General features: G+C 54.2%; 2 protein-coding genes across 5 annotated transcripts in view; both read left to right on the top strand.

The window, feature by feature from the left end:
* Window positions 1–18,969, top strand: part of ATP2B4 (ATPase plasma membrane Ca2+ transporting 4) — a 29,802-nt gene extending 10,833 nt beyond the window's left edge. For 2 of the 4 annotated variants that reach the window (XM_009272807.2, XM_009272804.2), the window contains 15 exons: window positions 607–768; window positions 890–1,104; window positions 1,196–1,438; window positions 1,553–1,794; window positions 2,119–2,353; window positions 3,550–3,729; window positions 4,008–4,095; window positions 4,238–4,344; window positions 6,036–6,227; window positions 6,337–6,550; window positions 6,992–7,203; window positions 7,579–7,686; window positions 8,066–8,248; window positions 10,623–10,815; window positions 16,269–16,594. In XM_009272807.2, coding sequence (XP_009271082.1) covers window positions 607–768; window positions 890–1,104; window positions 1,196–1,438; window positions 1,553–1,794; window positions 2,119–2,353; window positions 3,550–3,729; window positions 4,008–4,095; window positions 4,238–4,344; window positions 6,036–6,227; window positions 6,337–6,550; window positions 6,992–7,203; window positions 7,579–7,686; window positions 8,066–8,248; window positions 10,623–10,815; window positions 16,269–16,294 — 2,600 coding nt within the window. In that variant the 3' untranslated portion in view covers window positions 16,295–16,594. Of the gene's footprint in view, window positions 1–606; window positions 769–889; window positions 1,105–1,195; window positions 1,439–1,552; window positions 1,795–2,118; window positions 2,354–3,549; window positions 3,730–4,007; window positions 4,096–4,237; window positions 4,345–6,035; window positions 6,228–6,336; window positions 6,551–6,991; window positions 7,204–7,578; window positions 7,687–8,065; window positions 8,249–10,622; window positions 10,816–16,268 lie in introns of all 4 variants that reach the window. The other 2 variants (XM_009272803.2, XM_009272802.2) reach the window with 1 other exon arrangement.
* Window positions 18,970–23,724: 4,755 nt separating this feature from the next.
* Window positions 23,725–23,865, top strand: part of ZC3H11A (zinc finger CCCH-type containing 11A) — an 18,777-nt gene continuing 18,636 nt past the window's right edge. The window contains exon 1 of the mRNA XM_009272801.2: window positions 23,725–23,771. The gene's annotated coding sequence lies outside the window, so the exon portion shown is untranslated. The remainder of the gene's footprint in view (window positions 23,772–23,865) is intronic.

Genomic DNA, 23,865 nt, shown 5'->3' with positions numbered 1-23,865 from the left:
TGAGGGCTGGGATTCAAGGAGCTGGCTCACTCCTCTTCAAACTCCATCCGAATTTCTAACCATCCCCCTTCATCTCACCCCCTCAGTCGCTCCCCTGGCAAGTGATTCCTGCTGAGCTGCCCACAGGGCACTGCAGAGGCGGCACCCGGTGGGAGTGGGGTGCAGAGCAGGGATGCTCATCAGGGAACAGGGGGGGGACCGGAGCCTCTCTGGGGTCAGCCCAAAGTGCTCCCCATCTGCTGCAGGGTGTAAAGCAGCCCGCAGGCGAGGCTGGAAGAGACCTGCCTCCACCCCAAAGCCTGACCAGAGGGTTTCTTGCAGCACTGCCTTAGAGGTGTGACCGGTGCAGGGGTCACATCGCCAGTGTCAGCTCTGAGGATCCTTTATCTGTGGGGCTGGGGTAGATGGCAGAAAACTGCCCCGTAGAGAGGTGGCAGGGCCCCGTGACACAAGGTTTCTATGTGCTCGGATGCGTGTGTTGTCGGGAATGGTTCTTGTTCTGGGTTTTCTCTCTCTCCCACCACCATCTTTCTCAGTGGTGTCCTACAGGTTTTCCCGGTCTCTCTCCTATTCACACGTGGTGTCTTATTTTGCCCTGGGCTGTAGCTAAAACTCAGGATGGTGTGGCCTTAGAGATCCAGCCCCTGAAGAGCCAGGAAGGGGTGGAAAATGAGGAGAAGGAGAAGAAAAAGGTGAAGGTGCCCAAGAAGGAGAAGTCTGTGCTGCAAGGGAAGCTCACGCGCCTGGCGGTCCAGATCGGGAAGGCGGGTGAGTGGCGGTGGCCTGACACGAGCTGTCACCCCAGAGCTCTTGCTGGAAGCAGCCTGGAGAGAAGGGGCTGTCCCCTTCCCCTGCGTCCCCTCACCTGCCGCTCTCCCTCTTCCCCCAGGACTGATCATGTCGGCCATCACAGTCATCATCTTGGTGCTGTACTTCGTGATCGACACGTTTGGGGTGCAGGGACGGCCCTGGCTGGCGGAGTGCACCCCCATTTACATCCAGTACTTCGTCAAGTTCTTCATCATTGGTGTCACCGTGTTGGTGGTGGCTGTGCCTGAAGGGCTCCCGCTGGCGGTCACCATCTCCCTGGCTTACTCCGTGAAGGTGAGACCACAATGCAGCGGGGTTGCTGGGGGCATGATGGGGAAATTCGCGCTTTTGATTCTGACCTTCCTGGTCATGGTGCCTGTTGCAGAAAATGATGAAGGACAACAACCTTGTGAGACACCTGGACGCGTGTGAGACCATGGGCAACGCCACCGCCATCTGCTCAGACAAGACAGGCACGCTCACCATGAACCGCATGACCGTGGTGCAGGCCTACATGGGGGACACCCATTACCGCCAGATCCCCGACCCTGAAGCCATCCTGCCCAAGATCCTGGACCTCATAGTCAATGGTGTTGCCATCAACTCTGCCTACACATCCAAGATCCTGGTGAGTTGGAGAACCACAACCTTGTGTCCTCTTCCCACCGTTGGCCATCCCTGCAGCTCCCATCCTGCCGTACCCAGGTTTGGCAGTGCTTTTCCTTTCCTTTTTCCTCTCCAGCCACCCGAGAAGGAAGGGGGGCTACCCCGGCAAGTGGGGAACAAGACCGAGTGCGCCCTGCTGGGTTTCGTGCTGGACCTGAAGCAGGATTACCAGGCTGTGCGGAACGAAGTGCCGGAGGAGAAGCTCTACAAGGTCTACACCTTCAACTCAGTGCGCAAGTCCATGAGCACGGTGCTGAAGAACGGCAATGGTGGCTTCCGCATGTACAGCAAGGGAGCCTCCGAGATCATCCTCCGCAAGTAATCGTCCTCCCTCTCTACGCCGCTCCTCTCCCTGTCCCATGGGCTTTAGGCTCTTGATGCACTGTAGAGCTGTTTTGGAGGGCTGCAGGGTGAAGGGTGCCCAGCCGCTGTGGAGCAGGGAGGTGACTATCGGGAGGTGCTGCCATGCAAAGTGTTTAACTCTCTTAGGGTGGCTTTGGTAAAGCTGTAGGGAGCTCTGGGTAAGGGGGATGCCCCCGTTTTGCAGATGAGGAACCTGGGTGACAGGGGGAGCGGATCACTGAAACCGGCAGCGCGTGCCACTGCCGGTCTCCCTCACCCTCCACCCCGGTCCTGTGTTAGGTGCACCAGGATCCTGGACAAGAACGGAGACCCTCGGGTGTTCAAGGTGAAGGACCGGGATGAGATGGTGAAGAAGGTGATAGAGCCCATGGCCTGCCACGGGCTGCGGACTATCTGCCTGGCCTTCCGGGACTTCCCCGCTGACGCCGAGCCAGACTGGGACAGCGAGAACGAGATCCTGTCTGACCTGACCTGCATCGCTGTGGTTGGGATAGAGGATCCTGTGCGGCCGGAGGTACTGAATCCCAGCTCTGCCCTGGCTGTCCTCCACCCCAGCCCCGTTCCTGGGCCAGGAGCCCCTTTCCCTGCTGCTCAGGACCCTTAAGAAAGCACAAGCAGCTCCTCTGTACCCATCCTTGAAGTGCCCCGCGCTACCAGCTCCCTGCTGCTGGCGTTTCTCTCCCATACCTGGACAAAATGACCTGGTGGCAGGGTGTTTCCACCCAAACTTTCCTCCCCAGCTGCTACCAGGGGTCTGTGCACGAGCCAGACTGGTTCCACAAGCAGTTGAAAGGTGCATGGGGACACCACATAGGGGTGACAGAGGGGCGTTGGAGAGGGGCAGGGCTGATATAGCTGGTTCCTCCCTTGCAGCTTGCTTGCCCCCCCGCCTCTGCCTCCGCCGTGGGGGTGACAGGCAGGCAGCTGGGCTAATGCAATAAGCCCTCCGATACCTGCCTCTTGATTACATTTTGGAGCTTGCCCCTGCGCTCCTGCCTTGCTTGCATCTTTCCTGATTAGATGTTCAAGTATCTGGGTCTGGGAATTGCATTACAGATGTCCCATCTGCACTGGCTCTGGAGGCCGTTGATTAAATTTGCTAATTTCTCGCTAATATCCTCTTCCCCCACCGCTCCGTAATAGATAAACCCATTAGTGCAGCAACGTGCTGCCGGAGCGGTGCGAGGGGGCAGACAAAATGCCCCTGTTGTGATGGATGACCGGGCCGTGCCTTGGCGCCCGGCACCACGGCATGACGGGGAGGAGGCAGCGAGGTTGCCTTCCCCTTGGGGCAGGGACTGGAAGATCTCGCGCTGTCTGTGCCGGAGGAGCTGCTCCGGACACGCACGCGAGTCTGGCTGGAGCTGTGGCGAGGGCAGGAGGCTGCGGTGCGGGAGCAGCCGGCCGCGGCAGCGAGCAGGGACAAGCATCCTCTCCGGTCCCTGGTGGCTTCCCCCTGCACCCCAGGGATAAATGGCTGAGCTGGTTCTGGGAGGGGAGTTTTTGGTTCAGCATCTCATCCCCAGTGTGACCCCAGAGCTGAGCCACCGGTGGATTCAGGTGGGCTGCTGGTCCGTGACCCTACCGGGGCCCTCTCCAGGTCCTTTTAGAGAGGATGGGAGAGGAGCCGCCTGGCTCCTGGGATACCCAGTGCTGAACCCCAGTGCTCTGCCCTGCCTGTCCCCCGCCAACTCTGTCCCCGTCCCCCAGGTGCCGGACGCCATCCTCAAGTGCCAGCGTGCAGGGATCACTGTCCGGATGGTGACAGGGGACAATATCAACACTGCCCGCGCCATCGCCACCAAGTGTGGCATCCTGCTGCCAGGGGAGGACTTCTTGTGCCTGGAGGGGAAGGAGTTCAACCGGCTCATCCGCAACGAGAAGGGAGAGGTGGGAGAGCAGCCCCTGGGTCCTGCTCTGCAGCGGGTGTGGGTGGCCTCTCTGACAGCCCCAGCAGTGTGAGGCGCTGAATCCCGCTGGGTTTTCTTCCTCTCCTTGGATAAACACAGCTGGTCCCTCTGCTTGCCGGGATCCTCAGCCAGCGCAGCCACAGGGGTGTCTGGGTGCTTGGAGGCGAAGGTGCCGTCCCGGTTGGGGTTTGCTCTCCAGTGGGGCAGAAGGTTTCTGGGAGGGTCCCTACCCTTTCTCACATGTGCCTTGTCCTGCAGGTGGAACAGGAGCAGCTGGATAAGATCTGGCCCAAGCTGCGTGTGCTGGCCCGCTCCTCCCCGACAGATAAGCACACGCTCGTGAAAGGTGAGCGCCTGCCAGCTCCCCCAGCTGCTGCTTCTCACCAAAGTGTCTCATTCTGCTCTGCCCAGGAGCTTTTGCAGCATAATCTGTGCTGGGAGCCTGCCCTTGGGGCTTATTTTCTCTGAACGCCTTGTCCCCATTTCAGGAATTATCGACAGCACCGTTGGTGAGCAGAGGCAGGTGGTGGCCGTGACCGGGGATGGGACCAACGATGGCCCAGCTTTGAAGAAAGCCGACGTTGGGTTTGCCATGGTACGGACGGGCAGTGGGTTTTCCCCAGGGGTGGCCTTCGTTCTCCAGGGTGAGAAACTAATGGCACGCTTTGTTATTCTCAACACTGAAATTATTTCTGGACCAGTGAAACTCTCCTCCAAATCTACAGGATGGCTTAAAAAGAAAAAAAAAAAAATCTTCTTTGGAGGTTTGATTTAATTCTCATGACCTTTATAGGACTGTTAGCAAAAGATTGATGGGAAGCAATCCTTGAAGAGCCTGGCTTAGGGCTGGGCTCCTCTGACCCACCTGGAGGGACCGTGTCAAGCTGAAGGTGACACGGTGCTTGCAGAGCACCCAGAGCAGGGTCTTGCCTGGCCCTGGTTTCTGAGCTGTGGGGTCCGGGAGAGCTGTGGGAGCCCAATAACTCAGCGTGACTTGGTTTATCCCTGCAATTCTTCACCCAGGCTCGTAACAGGCAGCCCAGGCTCTGAGCGCAGTGCTGGCACTGACTTGGGGAGTTTATTTATGGTGAAGAACTCTGATCCTCCTGGTTTGCTGCTTTTCTTTGCCCTATCTGAAAGAAGCAAGAAAATAAACCTGTCGGTTTTAATGGGTTTCCTGTGAATTGTTTAAGTTTAGGTACGTGAGCAGGAGCCAGCTGCTGGGTGGAGCCTTGTGAGCCCACGTAGGGAGCTTTGAGCAAATGAGAAATTTTTTGGGAGTTAGGGGTTTTTACAAAGGTGTTAAATATCCAAGTGCAATTCTGGAGCCTTTAGGACAAACAGCAGAAGGTAGTCTGTCTTCTCTTGGGGACCGTACCGTGGGGCTCCCTGCCCCCATGTGCAGGATCAGACCCTGGCCAGGCGCTGGGCTTTGCTGGGGGCTAGGCACCAGGGCTGCACTGTCCTTGAGTCTCCAGAAAGCGGGGATCAAACAGCATGTGGGGTACCTTTGGCTGGTCTGTCCAGCTTGCTCCGAAGCTCATGCCCTGCAACAGCTGGGGGGTTCCCATCTGAGACGGGTCTTGCAAATCTCGAGAGAGCTTCTCTGGGAAAGCACCAGAGAACCTGCTCGTTACCGGCATCACTTCAGTGCATTTAATTACTGCAAAGCGCGCGCCTCTGTGTGCCGGCGGTGAGAAACACAGCGAACCCAACTCCTGCAGAGCAAACTGTGTCCAGCTGAGATTGCTGTAGGTGACTTTTGGGAGGCTGTGGGCAGCCCTGCTCGCTGCGGGGCTGCCATCCACCTTGGATGGGGCAGAGGGCACCAGGAAGGCACCGGGGCTTCGGGCTGCTGAGCTCGCTCTCTCATTTGGGGGTCCCAACCCTCGCTCACAGCAGAGATGCCCAGCCAGGGATCCCTGTGTTCCGTGGCATAAGGAGGAAGCAGCGCTTAGAAGCTGTTTTCTAGCTTTGCTGCGCTCTGGCCACTGTCTAGGGCACTCACAGCGACAGGCTGTAAAGCTGCGCTGACTCAGAGCCCTGCTCTGGAGCTGAGCCGGTGTCCGTCCTTGAAGGCTTCGCTGCTGTGGAGCCTCCTCTCTCTCAGGCGCGCTGGTGCAGCCGCAGCAGGACTCACTGTCAAACACAGGACTGGCACCGGCTCCTCTGGCTCCGACGGATTTTTCTCCTGGGGCTGTTTCTGGGAAGAAGCGGAGCTGGGCGGACTGTGAGTGTGGAGCTCGCCCTGTGACTCACCCCATCGCTTTCTCCCTGGTCCTCAAGGGCATCGCGGGCACAGACGTGGCCAAGGAGGCTTCAGACATCATCCTGACGGATGACAACTTCACCAGCATCGTCAAGGCGGTGATGTGGGGACGCAACGTCTACGACAGCATCTCCAAGTTCCTGCAGTTCCAGCTGACCGTTAACGTTGTGGCCGTCATCGTGGCCTTCACGGGTGCCTGCATCACGCAGGTACGGGGCCGCTGGGCTCGGCAGAAGGAGAGCGGGGGCTCCTGCGAAACAGGGAGAGAAGAGAGGGCAGTTTTGGGGGTGTGACGTGTTCTCCCCCCTCTCTCTGCAGGACTCTCCCCTGAAGGCTGTTCAGATGCTGTGGGTGAACCTGATCATGGACACCTTCGCCTCCTTAGCCCTGGCCACGGAGCCCCCGTCCGAGTCCCTGCTGCTGCGCAAGCCATACGGCCGCAACAAGCCGCTCATCTCCCGCACCATGATGAAGAACATCCTGGGGCACGCGGTGTACCAGCTAACTATCATTTTCACGCTGCTTTTTGCGGGTGAGCTTTGAGGTCCCAAGAAACGGTGGGGAGAAAGGAAAAGGGGCAAAGTCCCAGCCCTGCCTTGCAAGCTGCCTTTCATCGCCACTGTTGGGGACCCTTGTTATCAGCTGTCACTCGGTGACCTCACGTTGGCCAGGACAGAGCTTATTTAACGGGTGGGAAGCGGAGGGGTGATAAGGAGAGGATTTTTTGCTCTAGAGTTCACTGGGTGCAGAGTCAGTTTTAGCCAGGGAAACAGCTTTTCAACATTTTTAAGGAAATAAGGGTTCAGTGGGGCTAGCATGGGGGACTCCAGCTGGGTCAAGGGATCTTCAGCAAGAGCCTGGGATCCTAATTCCACCTCTACCAGTGCAGAGTAGAAGTAAGGAGCAGGATGTCATCTTCTCCTCTCTTCCCTGCCCTTCCCTATCCCCTCCCCAAAACCCCTTGTCTGCTTAGGGGAGAAGTTTTTTGACATCGACAGTGGCCGGAACGTCCCTCTCCACTCCCCACCCACTGAGCACTACACCATCGTCTTCAACACCTTTGTCATGATGCAGTTGTTCAACGAGATCAACGCACGCAAGATCCACGGGGAGAGGAACGTCTTCGAGTCCATCTACCGCAACCCCATCTTCTGCACGGTGGTGCTGGGGACGTTTGCAGCTCAGGTGAAGCTGCGGGAACAGCGTGAGAATAAGACGGTGGGGCTGGGAGGGGACCATGCTGCCCAGGCAGGACCCGTGTCTGCTGCAGTCACTGCCCACAGCTCTGTCCTGTCCCCTTACTCTTCTCCAGCAGCTTCTTGGTGAAACAAAACCTGAGTATTGGGGTCTAGAGTGTGTTGGGAGATGCCAGGGCTGGCCAGCCAGCGCACCTCTGGTGTCCTGTAAAACTACTAGCCTATATGTGAGGTCCTTGCTCCTCTCGTGATCCCAGGGAACGGGGGAAAGATGTGTGGCCGTAGGTGACCTTTTCATCCCGTGGCTGTGCTGTGCAGCCCTTGGAGCTCCCCAGTGTGTGACTTGTTCTCTCCTGTGCTGTAGATCATCATTGTGGAGTTTGGTGGGAAGCCGTTCAGCTGCTCTGGGCTCACCCTAAGCCAGTGGTTCTGGTGTATTTTTATCGGAGTGGGAGAGCTCCTCTGGGGCCAGGTAGGAGCCAGTCTGAAAAACATACCACGTGCCTCCACGCTGTGCCATGCTCGCAGCCCAGCCTGCCTCTCCCTTCCCGCTGCCTCGCTGCCCTTGTTCTCCCCAGTATTTATTCAAGGCAGCTTTGGAAGGGGGTGATGCTCCGTCCCAGTACCACGCCAGCAGTGAGGAGAGGAGGTTGCTAATCTACTCCTCGTTCCCACCTGGCTTCCAGTGGGGCACTTCCAGCGGTGGCATGTCTCGGGTGCATTCTGGCATCTCTCAGCTGAGTCCTGGCAGCTCGCTGCAGGAATGCTGCCCTTTGATAGGCTGGCGGGGTGGGTTCCGTGCTGCCATAGCCTGCAGGCTAAGGAGCCACTCTCTCCCTGCCTCTCCCCAGCTGATCTGCACTGTCCCAACCAGCCACCTGAAGTTCCTGAAGGAAGCTGGGCATGGCATCACCAAGGAGGATATCCCAGAGGAGGAGCTGCCTGAAGACGTGGATGAGATTGACCACGCTGAAATGGAGCTGCGGCGTGGGCAGATCCTGTGGTTCAGGGGTCTCAACAGGATACAGACGCAGGTACTGTGGGGCTCTTTCTTCTCTCTCTCTTTCTTTCTCTTTCTTTCTCTCCAGGGGCTCTGTCTGGAAAGAGGCGACGGCTGCTGCTCGGAGGATGCCATCACCTCCTGGGCTAGACTTCTCCCACCACCTGTGCCTTTCTGGGTCTGCCCTGGTCGGGGAACCAGGACAGCCTGGCTTTCGGGAACAGCTCGGGGTGGGGGGAGGCACCGGTCTGTTCTGATGCAGAGTGCAGCATCCTGCAGCTTGAGGCCACGCTGGTCTGCCGGAGGCTGGATGTGCTGCCGATGGGCACCTCGCGCAGCAGAGGAGGGGGCTCGGAAGCTGCTGGGCGGCCACCGAGTCGCCCGGGCTCCTACCGAGTTGTGCAGCGGGTCAGTGTTGAAGCCGCTCTTGGTCACTGCTGGGATGCCGCTCCCAGTGGGGATCGTGCCCAGGAGGGATCTGCCTGCGCGAGACCCTCTCTGGTCTTGCTCCTCTGCTGCTCTCTGTCCTTCCCAATGGCCCTTTGGCCACGGGCTCTTGCCACCCCTCCCTGCCAGCTCTCCAGGCTCCTTGCCTGGAGCTCTTGGCCCCGCAGCACAGAAGAGGAGGAGAATCTATCTGTTAATACAGTTTTTACATCAGCTGTTTCTCCCTGACTCAGTTTTTCCTGAAAGGGTGGGTTTTTTTTTTTTCCCCTGGACTGCTGGCTGGGCAGGGCAGGGAGAGCTCCCTGCAGCAAGGTCGCTGCCCCTCGTCTTTCCTTGAGGCCTGGGCAGAGCTGCCCCATGGAGGAAAGCTGTAGGCCCCCAGTGGCCCCTGGCATTCAGGGCTGCTTTGTTATCCTTCGTTCCTCCTCCTCTGGCCCTCCAACAAATGGAGATAACCAAAGTGGCCCAGACGCAGGGACTGGAGCGAGCACAGCAGCCGTGTTGTGCCGTGTTAACTTTGCTTCTCCTCTGTGAGATGTTGCCTTGATGGTTTCAAGGTGAGGTTCAGCCTTATTCCCTGTCCGTTGCGAGCGGTGAGGGGCAGCCGGGCTCTTCTGGGGGCCCAGGGCAGCGCTGGTTGCTGGTGCTGTGGGGGGCTGAGCTGCCAGCTCAGCCTGGCTCATTCACATGAAAGATGTGCTGGGAGCACTGGGCTGTTTCAGAAGCGGTCCGGATGCATTGGTATGAACGGCTGCAGTACCAGCAGCCAGGCATGCCGCTGGGGCCGAGCCCAGAGCCTCCGACATATCTCCCTGCAGCCGTGGTGGACCTGGGCTGGAACGAGCTCTTAAGTCTTGCAACGTGGAAAACACTCCTGGACGTTGGCACGTCCTGGAGCCTCTTTAGGGACTCCTTTCCTGGCTGTGGTGCCCTGCACGTTGAGCAGAGCAGCTGGCAGGTCCAACATGAGCATCTTGAGGGCTTCTGTCCCGAGTCATCATGTTTTAAGTGAGAGCACAGGGCTCTTCCCTGCGGGCCAGCCTGGTGTGCTGGGGAAAAAGAGGGTCCCTCCGTGGAGGGAGATCAAACTGCAGTGTGTAAAGTACCTCCAGGGTGAACTAGAGCTGCATGTGGGTCTGGAGGAGGTGTCCCTTCCTGAGGAGCTGTGCAGCCAAGATGGGCGAGCTGGGGCGGCGGCAGGGCTGTGCGCTCTGCCAGCAGGCTGGCTGGCACGGGACTGGGGACAGTCAAGCTGCAAAGTGTCTGGGAAGCCACGGTGGCACCTGGATGCTGCTCGGTTCCTCCGGCCTCAGTGTGCATCCACAGAGCAACTGTGGCCCACCACCAAGAGTGCTTCCTTGCTGCATCCCTGCCTGCTCCTACCAGCTCTGCTTCTGAGCCCAGTGCAGAGCCGTGAGCCTGAGATAGAGGCTGAAATGTCTTCCAGCACGGCCAGCTGCCATGGGAGCTGCAGGCGTGTGGTGTGTCCCAGGATTCAGCCCCTCAAGTGTACGTCCCATGGGGCTGAGGGACCAGAAACCCTTTCCTAGTGCAGTTTTCTGGACCACCGGCTGCCAGCTCGCATCTCTGCCCACCCTCTCTCTTTCTCTGCTCCTCCTGCAGATTGTCGGGATAACCCAAGGTGTTTCCTCTATCGCTCCCTCCCACCGCAGTCTCTTTCTTGGTGGTGGGATAAACCCTGCCCCTCTCATGCCTGCAAGAGCGGGGCAGAGGCTGGAAGCTGACCTCTCCTCTGCTCCCAGAAACACCAGCCGAACCCGGTGCGGGTTTACGGGAGCGCGGGGTGGGGGGGCTCTCTCCTCCCTCCTCCCCATCTCTCCGTCCTCCTTCTTCCTTCCTGTCCACGTGTGTCTGCCCAACCTCCCTGCTCCCCTCCATCCCCGACCCCTCTCCCTGTCTCTGGCCGGGACGACGCTATCTCACTCTCTGGTTCTTTGCAGATGGACGTAGTTTACACATTCCAGACCGGCGCCTCCTCTTTGCAGGGAGCCCTCAGGAGACAGCCTTCCATCGTGAGCCAGCACCACGATGTAAAAAATGTTTCTAGCCCAACCCATGTAGCTCTTTCCTCCGTCAATTCCACTCCCACCACTTCTGCTGTTGCTGCTGCTGCTGCATCTCCTCCTGCGGGCAGTGAGTGATAGTCTATTACAATGCATGACTTCTAATAACCACAGAGAGCACCTGCACCAACCTAACCCAGCCTGTTCTCTCTCCCTCTAAACCTTGACTCGCACATTGATTTCCAAAATGAAGGATGGGGCGGGAGAGCGTTTAAAAAAAATAGTTTTTATGCTGTTGCATCTTTAACAAGTTTATGATACTTTCTGGTCCTTCCCCCCCATTCCTTGTTGGTTGCTTCCTCCATTTTTACCTCTTCTCCTCCTTTGCAGGACTGATGTATGAGTCCACCCTCCTGAGGGGTGCAAAAATTGGCAGTTCTTGTTAAAAGAACCATGTGTTCATGAGCAACTAAAAGCATTGCTGTGAAAAGGGCACACTGCGCCCAAAAGCTGCCATTTCTTTCCAACGCGGCTCTGCCCAGCCCCAGGATGCCCCAAGGGGGGCAGGGATGGGCAGAGGCGTTGCTTTACCGAACCTGTAAATCTGTTTGGAGGCAGAGTGGCTGCTCGGACCTTCCCACAGCAGTTAGTGTGCTACTGGGGTCAGCTGAGCTGCAGTAACGGGCTGCCTGCATGCTCTCCGCTTCTTGCACGCGTGTGAGAAGGGGTGTTTGCTCCTGCCTTGGTTGGGAGCCTGGACGGTGCGTGAGAGCAGCCCGTTACCGTGGCTCAGCTGGCCGGGGGTGACGCATCGGAGCTGCTCGGAGCCGCTCACCTGCAGCTCAGCCCGCTGTTTCAGAGCTGGCTTGTAAGCAAGCAGCCTCCCCTGTCCCGCCTGTGAACGTGCATGCTGTGCGAGACAGAGCTGAGCGAGCCTGCGCACATAAGCGTGCCCTTTGCTGCCCGGGAGCTCTGCGGGGACAGCACAGGGCTCCGTTAGTCCCCGTCGTAGCCAGAGCATCGCTGCCCCATTGCAGCGGCTCATCGGTGCCCAGCTTGTTCTGTACACGCTGGTTCTCAGTGTATGCAGAGACACGCGACTCTCTGCATGCAAACGGAGATGGAAAACGTGGCCCTGTTGAACGTCAGTGGCAAAGCTGGATCCTGGATCTAGCTGTGGGTTTCCAGACCAAAGAAAAGCCGTCTCTGGTGCAGTGCTCTTCTCCGTGTTCATTGTGAGCTGCATATACGGGCTTGTGAGCACGTGAGCGTGAATTCTCTCTGCAGGGCTGTGCCAGGCTATGAGTAGGTAGTGTATCTTTCCCGGATAATTGGCTTTTTTATTGCACAGTCATTTTCTGTGTTCTCCTCTTATTAAAGAAATACCCTTGGTGACTTTTTGAATAGCTTGCAGTCTCCACTGTTTATGCACTGTGGGAGAGAAGAGAGAATTTCTGATAATTTTGTTTTCTCTCTATTTAGCTGACACTGATGCTTGAATTTTATTTTGTTTAACCCCAATGTTTCTGAAGCAGCGCAGCTGCCTTCTGTTCCTGACTGCATCTGTGCACCACCAAGACTTTCTAATCGGAAGAAAACCTGCTTAGAGGGATCTCAGTGTAGTGGGCTTGGGTGGACAAGACCAATATGCAGGGGTTTTTGCAGTCTGTGGATTAATATTCTCCCTGATTTGCAGCAAGGGAATAGATAACTTGGATAGCTTGTGCGCTTCCAGGCAGCAAACAACTTTACCAGAAGCTAACCCAGGTCGCTAAGTCTTTCCTCTGTTTTCTGCCTAGACTTTTCTCTATTTCCCTCTGCTGCTTCTCTTCCCTCTCTCAAAGCTCCACTTCCCTCCGTACAGATTAATGTTGTCCCTCTCTCTTCCACTTCACTCTGTGGGATGAGTTCTCCAGGGCTGGACCTCGGCAGCCCCGCCTGCTGTGCCCCTGTTGGGGCGATGGAGGAGAGGGAGGTCTCAGGAATGACCCTCAGGAGATGGTTTGCAGAGCTGAGCTGGTCTCCTTTGGGGGTTTTGCCCTGGTTTGGGGGAGCTGGGTGCAGCAAGCCAGGGGTCAGTGGTGGAGCTGATGCTGGCTTCATGCAGAAGATGTAATTTCCACCTAGCAGTGGGGTTTGCCCGGCACATTGCGGTGCTGCGGTGATGGTGTGAAATGAGAATAAATTCCAAGCTTGCAGGTTGCGAAGAGGAGACGTAAGCCTGACCATGGGCAGGGAGGAGGTGGGCTTTCAGCTTGGCTGGGGAGGATTTCATTTTTGTTTGCACTGCCTGGCTCATTCAAAACACATTTCCTTGCTGTTAAGTTCCTTTGACAAGGGAACAGCTGAATTAATTTCACAGCAGTTTTTGACACAGATGGTTAAATCAAAGTAAGAAAATCAGAGGAAAGCCGCAGCAAAAGTTATTGGTGGAGCCGAAGGCAGATGTGGTAGCTAGGGTCTGGACTCACCAGTGCTTGAGGTGGTGGGGCAGGGCGGGCTTCTGTGAAGCTGCTCCTTCCTCTGAGCTTATGCTAGACTGACCACCTAGTCGCTTCGGCAGTCACCTAGGCTCTCGTTAGCCTGTTCAGGTTTGTTATACTTGGTTTAGTTGGTTTTGTACACTGCATTTTAGGGGTCAGTGCTTTTATCAGGGCTTGCAGTTGCTGTTCTTGTGTTGAAGTGACAGATCATCAGCCTTGGTAGAGGTGACCTGCTCTGTGGTCTCCCTTGTCCTGTGCGTGCACACTAAATAATGAATTTATTCAGGATCTTACTGTGGTCATTAGTGCAACAAACACAGCTCTGAATTTCTGTTCCCAGCTACATACGTTTCCATTTTCACAGGCCAGCTGGTGCTCCAGCATCTTGGGGGGGTACCTGGCCCACGCTCATCTCCTCATGAGTGTCTGTCATCCAGCTCGTGTGTGCGTGCCGGTCCGTCTGTGCGTGCAAGAGCTGGCTTGCTTGTTTCTAGCCAGGATGTGCTGAGCCTGTACTAGGGGGATGCCACGTTGCTGCCCCGTGTGGTACAGCACCATCTTTCTGAGCCAGATGGAGAACGGACTCAGAAGGGCATCCCTCGTGAGAGGGCAACCCTGGAACATCTTGCAGGTAAAACCTCCAGGCTTCCAGGCACAAGACTCTTCTTTGAGTAACTTCTCTGGTCTGGTTTTGTGAATGCTGTTTGTGCTGAGACCAAAGATCCCTAGGAGGCTCTCGCTGGCTGTGCTGGTTGGTGACTTCCCTCCTAGCCTGCCTGTGTACCAGACCAAGTTGGACAGTTTAACCCGGCTCATCTCACCAGGAAGAGGGGTGTCATGCCTGCTCACCCACCAGATCCACAGCCCATTCGCAAAGAAGCGGCAGAACACACACGTATCTTTATTTGTCTCACCAGCTTGCAAGGAGATATCTGAATCATTCTCCCTCCAGCAGCTCTGCACGCTCCCCACTCCCTCGGTTGGTGTCTGAGTGATGGGGAGGCTCTCCAGGGTGTAGCATAGGGATGCTGCGGAGGAGCACCCCTTTTGTGGGATCTGTGGCTCTCCTCCCTTTTGTGCCCCAGCTTCAGTCCACAGGGACACCGTGAGAGCAGGCAGGGGACACGGGTGGGGACTGGGTTCCTCAGGTATCGGGAGCAGGTGAAGCTAGCTCCTGAGTAGCAATGCCGCTTCCACGGGGCAGGATACAGAGCAGGACGACTGACACTGCTATGAAGAGGTGTTACCGACTTCCCTGCTGCACCCAGCGTTGCTGAACAAAGTCTTACCGTGGGTGTGGGGGCTTCGGAGAGGAGGAGGTGAGCAGATCTCCTGGTCCCAGACGAACTCTGCTTAACGGAGCAAAGACTTCTATTGCTTCCATAAAACACACAAGAGCTTGTGCAAGGTGCTGGGTCCCTGCTGACAACTTTTGTCAGTAGCTTCCTCCTCTATAAAGGGAGGAGACAGTCCAGTTCCCGGGTGACTGGGAGGGTGCCACGAGCCAGGAGGGTGCTGGTGTGACCTGCTCAGGCAGGATGGGGGGACTTCTGGAGAGAGGCAACGTGCTGGCTCTGGCCTGAAAGAGTCAGCGAGGAGCATGTTGGTGTAAGACACAGCGGAGCAACCGGAGGGGTGCTTTGGAGGGCATTGTGTGGTGGGGAGCTCTCGGCTTTGCAGTAAAAGGCAAAGCCATGTGTGTGATTTCACCAGGTCCTCTAAGGCTTGGGAGACCTTCAGCTGCTCGGTTTGTTGGCTCTGCTTCAAAAGCCCACATATTGCATTGCTCTCCTTCAGTTTATGCCTTTTGACATCTTTCGAGTGATTATAGCCCTGAGTCATCCACGAGAGCTGGAGCGCTCTGCCGCACCCGAGGTGCACATGTTGGTTGTCTGACGCATGCCAGCGTCTGCACATCGCTGCCTTGCGGGCGCCAGAGCGAGTGTGACAGCGGCACCAGGGCGGAGAGGTCTGCTGCAGCCCCACCGCGCTGCCACCTCCTGCCCCCTTGTTCACTGGATCTGACACTTGTCACCCATCCGACCGAACAACTGTGACTTGGCTGCAAGGGAGGGCAAGAGCTGGAAGGGTTCAAGGCTGGATTTCCAGAGGAACTGGAGGAAGCCAGTGAATCCACTGCTAGCCACCATTCAGGCTTGTTTCCAGACCTCTCCCTTCCAGTGCAACGGAGGTAGCAGAGCCATACCCTGGTTGTCCAAACTGGGCTCTGGATCTCCTGCTTGTAATGTGTTGAGCCTGGCTTTTGGCGGTCCCCCCAGCCTGTGGGTTTCACAGGAGCGGTGCGTGGCCAGGCTTTTTAGCAAATTTTGGGATTGTTTCTCGTGCAGAGCATCCAAAAGAATTAGCTGCCTTTGGAAACTGCTGGGTGGTCTTCAGCATGTTGGTGTAGGGAAGGATCCAGAGCTGCAGCCCGGGACCCAGGTGGCAGCTGTGTGGGGAAACTCGCACAGATCTGGCTTCCTTCTTGCATGTTTAGCTGGGTCCGGTTTTACTGGTCATGGCATCCACTTGGACCTACTGCTTCACATGGGCTTGAAAAGTTTGTGACACCTTTTTAAAGCCCATTCCTTTCTATAGGTCTAGAAATGAAATAGAACAAACACACACCTCGCTCCCACAGTAGAGTTTTTTGCCTTGAAGTGAACCCACTGTTTGTCTAACCCACCTCTTTTTTTGAGTTGTAGTTCCACTTTTTTGTCCTCGTTTATACACACAGATATGCGTGCGCACACATAATGACAACTAATGCATTTTGGCTTCCATTCATTCGAAGTGATCTGGTTTTTTTTGAGTTTTTTTGTGTCTTTTCTTGCAGCTTCTGAAGTCGCCCCATAGTCGGTCGATTCCCCATCACACACCTAGTGCCTGAGTCTGATCCATGTTGGCCCTCCTAGCTCACCATAGATCTCTCATTTTGACTTAGCTGTCTGTTCAGTGGTGATGACTGTTGTTGTTGTTGTGCTTTTTGTTTTATTGTGTCTTTATTATTTATTTTTACTTTCTCCTGGGAGCTATGGCCTCTTGTAGCTGCTACTAACCCCTCTTTTGTTTATCCCCCACGCTCCTCGCCTCCCGGCAGATCAAAGTGGTGAATGCGTTCCGTAGCTCCTTGTACGAAGGCCTCGAGAAACCCGAATCCAGAAGCTCCATCCATAACTTCATGACTCACCCAGAGTTCATCCTGGAGGAAGACGAGCCTCGAACACCATTCCTTGACGGCGCTGAAGATGACCCCGAGACCGACGGACTCAAAAAGCGAGGTGGGGGTAGCCTGGGTGGATCTACATCCCTCAACAGAAATAACAATGCAGTGGACAGCGATCAAGCTGAGGTCACCGTCCCGGAGCCCGAAAGCCCCTTACACAGCTTGGAGACATCGGTTTGACCTTAGAACTTCGAACCCCCCCCCTCCTCCTCCACCTTCGCCCCTCGCCCTGTGTGATATTGGCACCAGTAACTGATCACACACTGTGGTCACTTCGTGTCAAACTGCTCATACGTATATCATTTTGGTGTTCTGTTTTTGGGGGTTTTGTTTTTTGTTTTTACCATTATTTAGCAGTGGGAACCAGAGTACCACGATGCTGAGTGTTGGGAGAGAGAGGCTAAGCCAAAATTGTGCATCTCCATCCCTAATTTTCAGTGGTACTCGCCCAGGTGAAGCAGCCAGGTTATTTCCTCTCCGAGAGTTGGGCTCCATGCGTCCGTAGGGGGTTTTCACTTTGAAAAATGCATGTTCAAAGAAAGTTCAAATTGTTGTAGTCTTAAATGCACGCTCTCAGCCTGAGGGCTGGGGTGCACTTGTGACTTTATTTTTTTTCCACTTGTGGTTTTTAGGGTTCTCTTCTAATGTTGGGGTTTGTTCTTTGCTTGTGGGATTTGCCCCCAGTAACTTCACAATGGGAAGTGGGGGAGTTAGCACTCAAGTGCGAAAATTTAAAAATAAACAAAAAAAAACCCAGCCAGGGGGAAGGTGTTTACTCACAGGTTGATAGATACAGGGATGTACACCAGTCTTCCACCTTGAAAAATGGTACCTAGCCTTTACAGTTCCTCCTCTGTGTGTGCGCACACGCTTTTCTCTCTCTGTTTCCAAAGCAGTAATTGGTAGACAAGGAACAAAGGTGACTTGGCTGTAACCTTGCCAGATGTAAAAGATTCTGATTTTTCTACAAAGCAAGGTGGAGGTGAACTGGCAGCGGAAGGGTGGTGAAGAAAAACCCCATGGTTGTGAGAAACAGGGCTCCTTCCTGGGGAGTCTTAAGAGATGCATCTCTTCTGCCCTTGAACAGCTGTGAAACTTTTGGCGAGAGCCTTGCAAAGGTTTAACGGCTCCTGCCATCAAGAGCAGAGGGACTCTTGCCCGTTCTGGCCTGTCTGTACTCTTGGGTTAAATAATCCTTCAGCCTTGGAGTACAAGTTCTGGTTAACTGCTGAGGAACCCCAGAGGGTGCTCCAGCCGTACCCACCAGCTCTGCGCGTCGCTGCCAAAGCGTCAGCAGGCTGAACGGAGAACAAGCGTCGGGTTATTGACAGTACAGTGGGTCAACTCCTAGATCATGGAAGGGGTGACTCAGGTTGTCTCTTTAGCTGGTGGAAGGGAGGGAGGCTCCATGGCCTTTGATTTCCATAGCACTTCTGGAGCTGATTTGCCAGTGGAGGCAATTCCTCGCAGAGGTGGCAGGTTGGTTGGTTGGCTGCAGGTCTTCCAGAGAAGGTGCTGCATGGAGGCTTTGCCTCACTTGCTGCTTTTTTGAAGGTCATCTCTTCACCCTGTGTCCTGCCTCACCTCGGTGTCTTGTAACCGTTTGGTGAGAGTCCTGGTTTTCTGGAGCAGAGGCCCCAGGTGTCCTGGGCAAGTTGGCTCTAAACTGACCCTCTTGTGAAGCCATGGGACTGAGCAGGAGGCAGGAGTTTGCTTTACTTGGGCTTAGTTTCTTCCCCGTGGGCTCTTGCTGGTGCACCCCTGGTTACTGGCCCCAGGCAGGCAGGGCTGGAGGAAGCTCTGCTGCCTTCTCTCCTTCGTCCTGGTTGGCTTGGTTGGAAGCAGAGAGAACCTGGTTGTAACTGGCTGTACAACGTCATCGTCTTTGCCCAGCCTCCATCCCTGGAAGCAGAGAGGTTTTAGCGAGAGGGTGGGCTGGCTGGTTGTTTCTTTTCTTTCCTTTAAGAACGCACAGCAGAATCTCCCGTGCCTTCTCCGAGCACTGCCTGCAGCACCACCTGCCACGCGAGGGCCCAGTACTTTGCCAAGAAATAAGTGTTCCTTAAACGACAACACAAACCAAGTGTCTTTGTTTTGTTTCTAGCCCAGCACCGACTCGTCCCTTCCTTGGGGTGGGAGGAAGGGAAGGACGAGGTCACCCCATTCCTGCCCCAGGTAGCTGAGGAAAGGTCCTTCTCCCAGGTCTCCCGCCTCGGTGCTGGCAAAGGGGGGGAAGGCTGGGCTCCGTACACTGCCAACAGCAAGAAGAAATTGCCACCACTACCCATCTCAATTGCAAATTCAGTGTCAAGCCCCCTGCCCGCGCAGACAAACCCATCGCTGCCCTCCCCGTTCCTTCTTCACACGAGCTGAAAAAATACCTTGGGCAGGACCGGGGGGGTGGGGGGGTGTTTTCTTGGGTTATACACAAGTGGTGACAGGAAAGACAAAAGGGGTGGTTGTGGGGTTTGGTTCTGTACTAAAGGTGACATTGCTTAAAAGATCACTTTTTCTATTTTAAATACTTGCAAAAAAAAAAAAAAAAAGATGAAAAAATGGTGTTCTTACAAGCTTACATAAATATTTATTAAATACTTTGGGGGGGGATACACTGATTTTTCTTTTTTTCTTTTGATATTTTTTTTATTACCTCAGACCTGTTTAAAAAAAAAATTTTTTAAAAAAGAAAAGACTTAAACCAACAAAAACCAACAAAAAGCCAAGTTTGGAGGCTCTCAAAGTAACTCACAGAAATCTGCGCCTGGCAGGTTGCCACAAGGGTCTGGTTGTTCTCTAGTTGATATATTTTTGTTGTTCTAGTTTCCATATTAGGAGGGGGAGAAATAATTATATATAAATATTATGCAAAAAATATAGTTTTCTTTAGATCAGAAACTGATATTTTTACGTCAGCCATATGTATTTTGTTTAAAGAAAAAAAAATAAATAAATCTTGAGTCCCGCGTCTGCAACGGCGCGTGACTGTGTGACGGCAGTTCCAAGTGACAGGTAATTAATTCAGTGTATCAGCGATCGGATGCCAGTCAGCTTCCTTTTCTCTGAGCAGCCATCTTTATACTAGACGTTAGTTGGATGACACAAATGGTTTTTTTTTTTTATATAAATTATGTTGGTATGGCTGGTTGCTTAAAGTATAAACGTTTATTGTGCATACATCTTTTCTGTAAAGTGGTTTTTTTTTTTTTTCCTATTTAGTTTCAGTGATATACTGGCAGCAGATGACTATTGGGTTAAGTTATTGAGGACATTACAAAAGAGTTGGGGGAGATTGGTGCTCTACGCTGAAAGGCATGGTCGGCGGCACGAACTTCTGGGGACTCTCTGCGACATGCCTTGAAAGAGGGGGAGATTTTCTTTTTTTTTTTCTTTTTTTTTCTTTTTTTTTTTTTGTTTGAACTGCCAGGAGTGTGCACGGGGGAGAGTGCCATGCCAGACAGGAACCGAATCATACCCTGTGATACGTGTTAACTTGCCTTGGAATGCTTTGTTATTAAAACACTCTGAACATAATTTTGCATCCAGTTCTTAATATGATGTGGCTATCTTATTCATTTTGAATTCTAATTTGCAGCTGTTCTGCATTCACTCAAAGACTGAACTCTAATTTGGAGCTGTTCTGCATTCACTCACAGACCCTTATATTCAGGTTCTAGGTCATGAATTTACTTGTTACAATATATTTGAAAATATTTTTGTTCATGAGAAGATTTCATAAGGAAATACTAGAGTAACATTTTGAAAAGTGATTTAGGGGGTTATATCCTAACACCAGAGTGATAAAGGACAAAATCCATAAAGGGGCTTAGATAGAATTTGGGAGCGTTGGCCCCTTTAACAGCCATAAGACCGTAAATGTTTCAGCTCTTTAAGTTTTCACTGGTAAATTTCTGAAATGGTGTGGGACCAAGCTAGTTCCTGAATCCCTATGCTCTGAAGGACCTGATCTGAAGAATACATGAATACCATCTATAAAGAATATTTTTTTGCCATCAAAGTACAGACAATCTTACTGGTTTTGTTAGTATTTTAAAACAATGACTTTTTTTTTTTTTTTTTTTTTTTTTTTTTTGGTGGTGGTGGTGGTGGTTTTCTGTTAAATAAATTGGCAGATTGGTACCAAAGACATTACACCACGTCCTGTGTGCATTGCTGAACAAGCATTTTTAGGCATTTGCATTATGTGATAAGGTTTCCTTTGATTTGCACAGGGGTTATACTTAATTTTCAGAGGTTTTGTGCAATAAGCTTTGAGGAAAATTTTGAAACAATCTCAAGAAGGGAAAAAAAAACTAAACCAAATTTTAGCATGGGCAGCCTTTGGCTTTCCCCAGCCGAGGAGTAGATGTCCTGTAGTGCTCAGCCCCTTTAGAAATGCTTCTTGGGGTGACATGATGTTGGGGTGAATGGAAAAGCCCCAGCCCAGGTCCAGGGAGGGCATCTCCAAGGTGCCATTGCCAACTGCTGTTGCCCTCCATGACTGCAGGGACCAAGCACCTCAAAGAAGAGTCCCTGCAGGCTTTTGTACTTCTCGGGGGAAGGACACATGTACCTGCCTGCTGTTGCTCCTCACCGCTGGGTCCAGCTCCTACAAGTTCATCAACCCGTGAAGCATGCAACCCGTAAAACGCCCTCCTGCAAACCCAGCTCTCCCCGGCGGGGCACGGCGACGGGGGGGTACTGCTCTCCTGGTCCTGCCCCAAACAGCGAGGCTGTGGGGCAACGCCGGGGTGGTTATTGGCACCTGGCTGTTCCGCTCCAGCATCTCTCTTGCCAAGGCTGATGTCTGGCTGTCCTGCCTCTGATATCCTCCTGCTCAACAAAAAATACAATTTTCATTCAGCAAAGCCCATGGCTAAAACTGCCTTTAGTTTATTTCCTCCCCTTAAATAAATATATATATATATACAGTATTAAACCAACATTTGTGTGTGTATATATATTTATCCAATGCTCTCGCAACAAAACTTTCTTTTGAAGAGGGCAGGCAGATCTGAGTTTTTCTTTTCCAGTAACTAAGTATAATAAGCACTGGTATTTTTGTATAAAAACAGAAAAATACAAAACAAAAGACTGAATATTATGTGGTATGCATGACATTAAAAAAAATGGTGGTTTCAAAGCAATATGTACCCTGGTGTGTTTGCCATATCCTAGAGTCCAGCTTAAAGTGCACCTGATCTGTATTGCATTTTGATATTAATCTCTATGTACAATGTTTTGCATGTAATTTATATGGTTCTTGGGAGAAAAAAATTTTGAATGAATTGTCAGTTGGCTTCTTCTGAGAAAACAGACTCCAAGCAGAGATAATACTCGAAGCGGACAAGTGGTTGAGGGGTGGGGAAGGGGGTACATAGCAAAAAAATAAAGCGTGCTGGGGATGGGGGAGAAGGGTAATGGTTTTGAATCAATAAAGCTTTGGCTGTTGAGCAGAAACAATACGCAAGTGCATCCAGAGAATAAAATGTGCCCACATGTAACTGTGACGTCCTCAGTGTTGTCCACCAGCTTGTGAAATCAATCCCGCATCTTCTCCTAGCGCTGGATGAGCGGCTGGGCTTCCCGTCGGAGCAAGCCGGAGCGTGGAAGTGGGGCCTGTGGGGTGGATAGAGGGATGGGGGTCAAAAGCAACCCCACCACTACAAAAGCACCCCTTAGCGTGGGTTTTCTCTCTGTGTAAGCCTCGCTATTGAGAGGCAGGGGCTGGCTGGTTGCGCCCAGCACTTTGTCTCAAGCATGGCTTCTTCCCTCTCCGAGCAAAGTCCAGAATTGGCTGTCAAATGCCATCCAAACCAGTGCTCCTGGGCTACGTGTCGAGCAAAGGTCCTCCCTTGTCCCCTTCCCTGATGCCATGTCTGCAGTGCCTCTAAGGTGATGCATGGTGGAGGTTGTGATCTCCATCTCCCGGGGACTGGCTTTGAGCTGCGTCCTGCCTCTCTACTGAGATTATTTTGCCTCCATAGAGGCACTTTGCCCAGATGAGGACAACGGGAAATAAAAGCAACTGGCCTCTGAAATACTCTCATTCCCAAGCAGGTTGATTGCGCTGGAGCTGTTTAAGTCCCTGGCTTCGGTGCGCTGGAGCTGTTTTAACTCCCTGGCTTCGGTGGGGAGGCTGTTGCTTCCCTGTGTCTTTAATAACCCCAGAGCCAAGCCGTGATGAGATCAAGCTGGGCGAGGCTGTCAAGTGAGAAAGTTCAATCTAAAACTTGCTCAGCTGAGTGTCTGACCCTTGGAGCTGATGACAAGTGATATGAACGGGGCACACTGTGCAGTGTCACCCTCTTGCCTGCTTTCTTGGGGAGGTATCTCTGCTCACAGCGTCCTCCAGCTCTTAATTCAACAGAACAGCCACAATTGCTTCTTTTTTTAAACCTAGCCCAGGCTGGATGCAAAGAAAGAAACAAATCACAGGACTTTCAGTCATTTAATGGGGGAAATGGCTGTGCATGGCTGTGCAGCCACGGGGCTGGCCCAGGCACCCTCTCCCCCAGGATGGACGCTGCTCCTGCTGACAAGGTGGCTCTTTGCCGCTGCCGCAGGGCCAAACCAGGGGAAGCAGGACACCAGCACCCTGGGACGGAGAGGGGAAAAGCGGAGGGAGGCAGGTTTAGGTCTATGATCTGCCATGAAATCTCAGCAGGCCCATGCTGCCCTGACAAGAGGAACGGCTGCTACCCGAAACACCCCAGCCAGGCCCAGGCCTCCCTCCCTGGGGCGCAGCATGGCCTGAGGTGTACCGAGGCCCCAGGGCAAGTGGCTGCCAGCCCGGGAAACCGTGTTGAAAACGTAGCTTCCAGCTTGGGAAGTGTAACCCTGAGGCAGCGCCCGGCAGCATGAGGGAGGGGACGGCCACCTCAGGGGCTGAGGCCTGGCACCATGGCGGGCAGGGACGCACACCCTGACGGGAAGGTGGGCGTGGGGCACCGCAGCCGGGGCGGAGGTGGACGGGAAGGGGGCACTCTCCTGTTCGCCCCACAGCGAAGGGCTTTGCCTGGGGTTAGAGGCGCTGGCGGGGCCCCTCGGAAGAGGAAAGGGCAGAAAAACCGCCCGCCCGCTTTGTTTACGGGCCCCGCCCGCCCCGCTTCTGTCGCTCCGGTGGGCGGTGCCGCCCGTCCACTGCTCCCGCGCGGAGCCCCGCCCCCGCCGGTTCCAACGGGCGGAAGTGGGCCCTGGTGAAGCCGTTCCGCCCGCCATCTTGGCAGCGGGCGAGCTGAGGGTTGCCCGTATGTTAGGCGCCATCTTTGAGGCTGGCAGCGGGGGAGGGGACGGCCTGAGCGGTGGCCCCGGCGGATCGAGGCGACACGGCGGCGGCAGCGGCGGTCCCCTGGGGTTCGGTAAAGTCCCTGCTCGCCGGTAACTAGAGCCGTTCGTAGACCGCAGGGGCGGGGGAATGGCCTCTCGTCAGGCCCGGGTCCCCTCCGCTCCCCTCAGGGGAAGCAAGCCGCGG

Source organism: Aptenodytes forsteri, unplaced genomic scaffold, assembly GCF_000699145.1.
Source record: "Aptenodytes forsteri isolate BGI_AS27 unplaced genomic scaffold, ASM69914v1 Scaffold142, whole genome shotgun sequence".
Taxonomy (NCBI): domain Eukaryota; kingdom Metazoa; phylum Chordata; class Aves; order Sphenisciformes; family Spheniscidae; genus Aptenodytes; species Aptenodytes forsteri.
The sequence above is the reverse complement of the archived record's forward strand: the minus strand, read 5'-3'. Positions and strand labels throughout refer to the sequence as shown.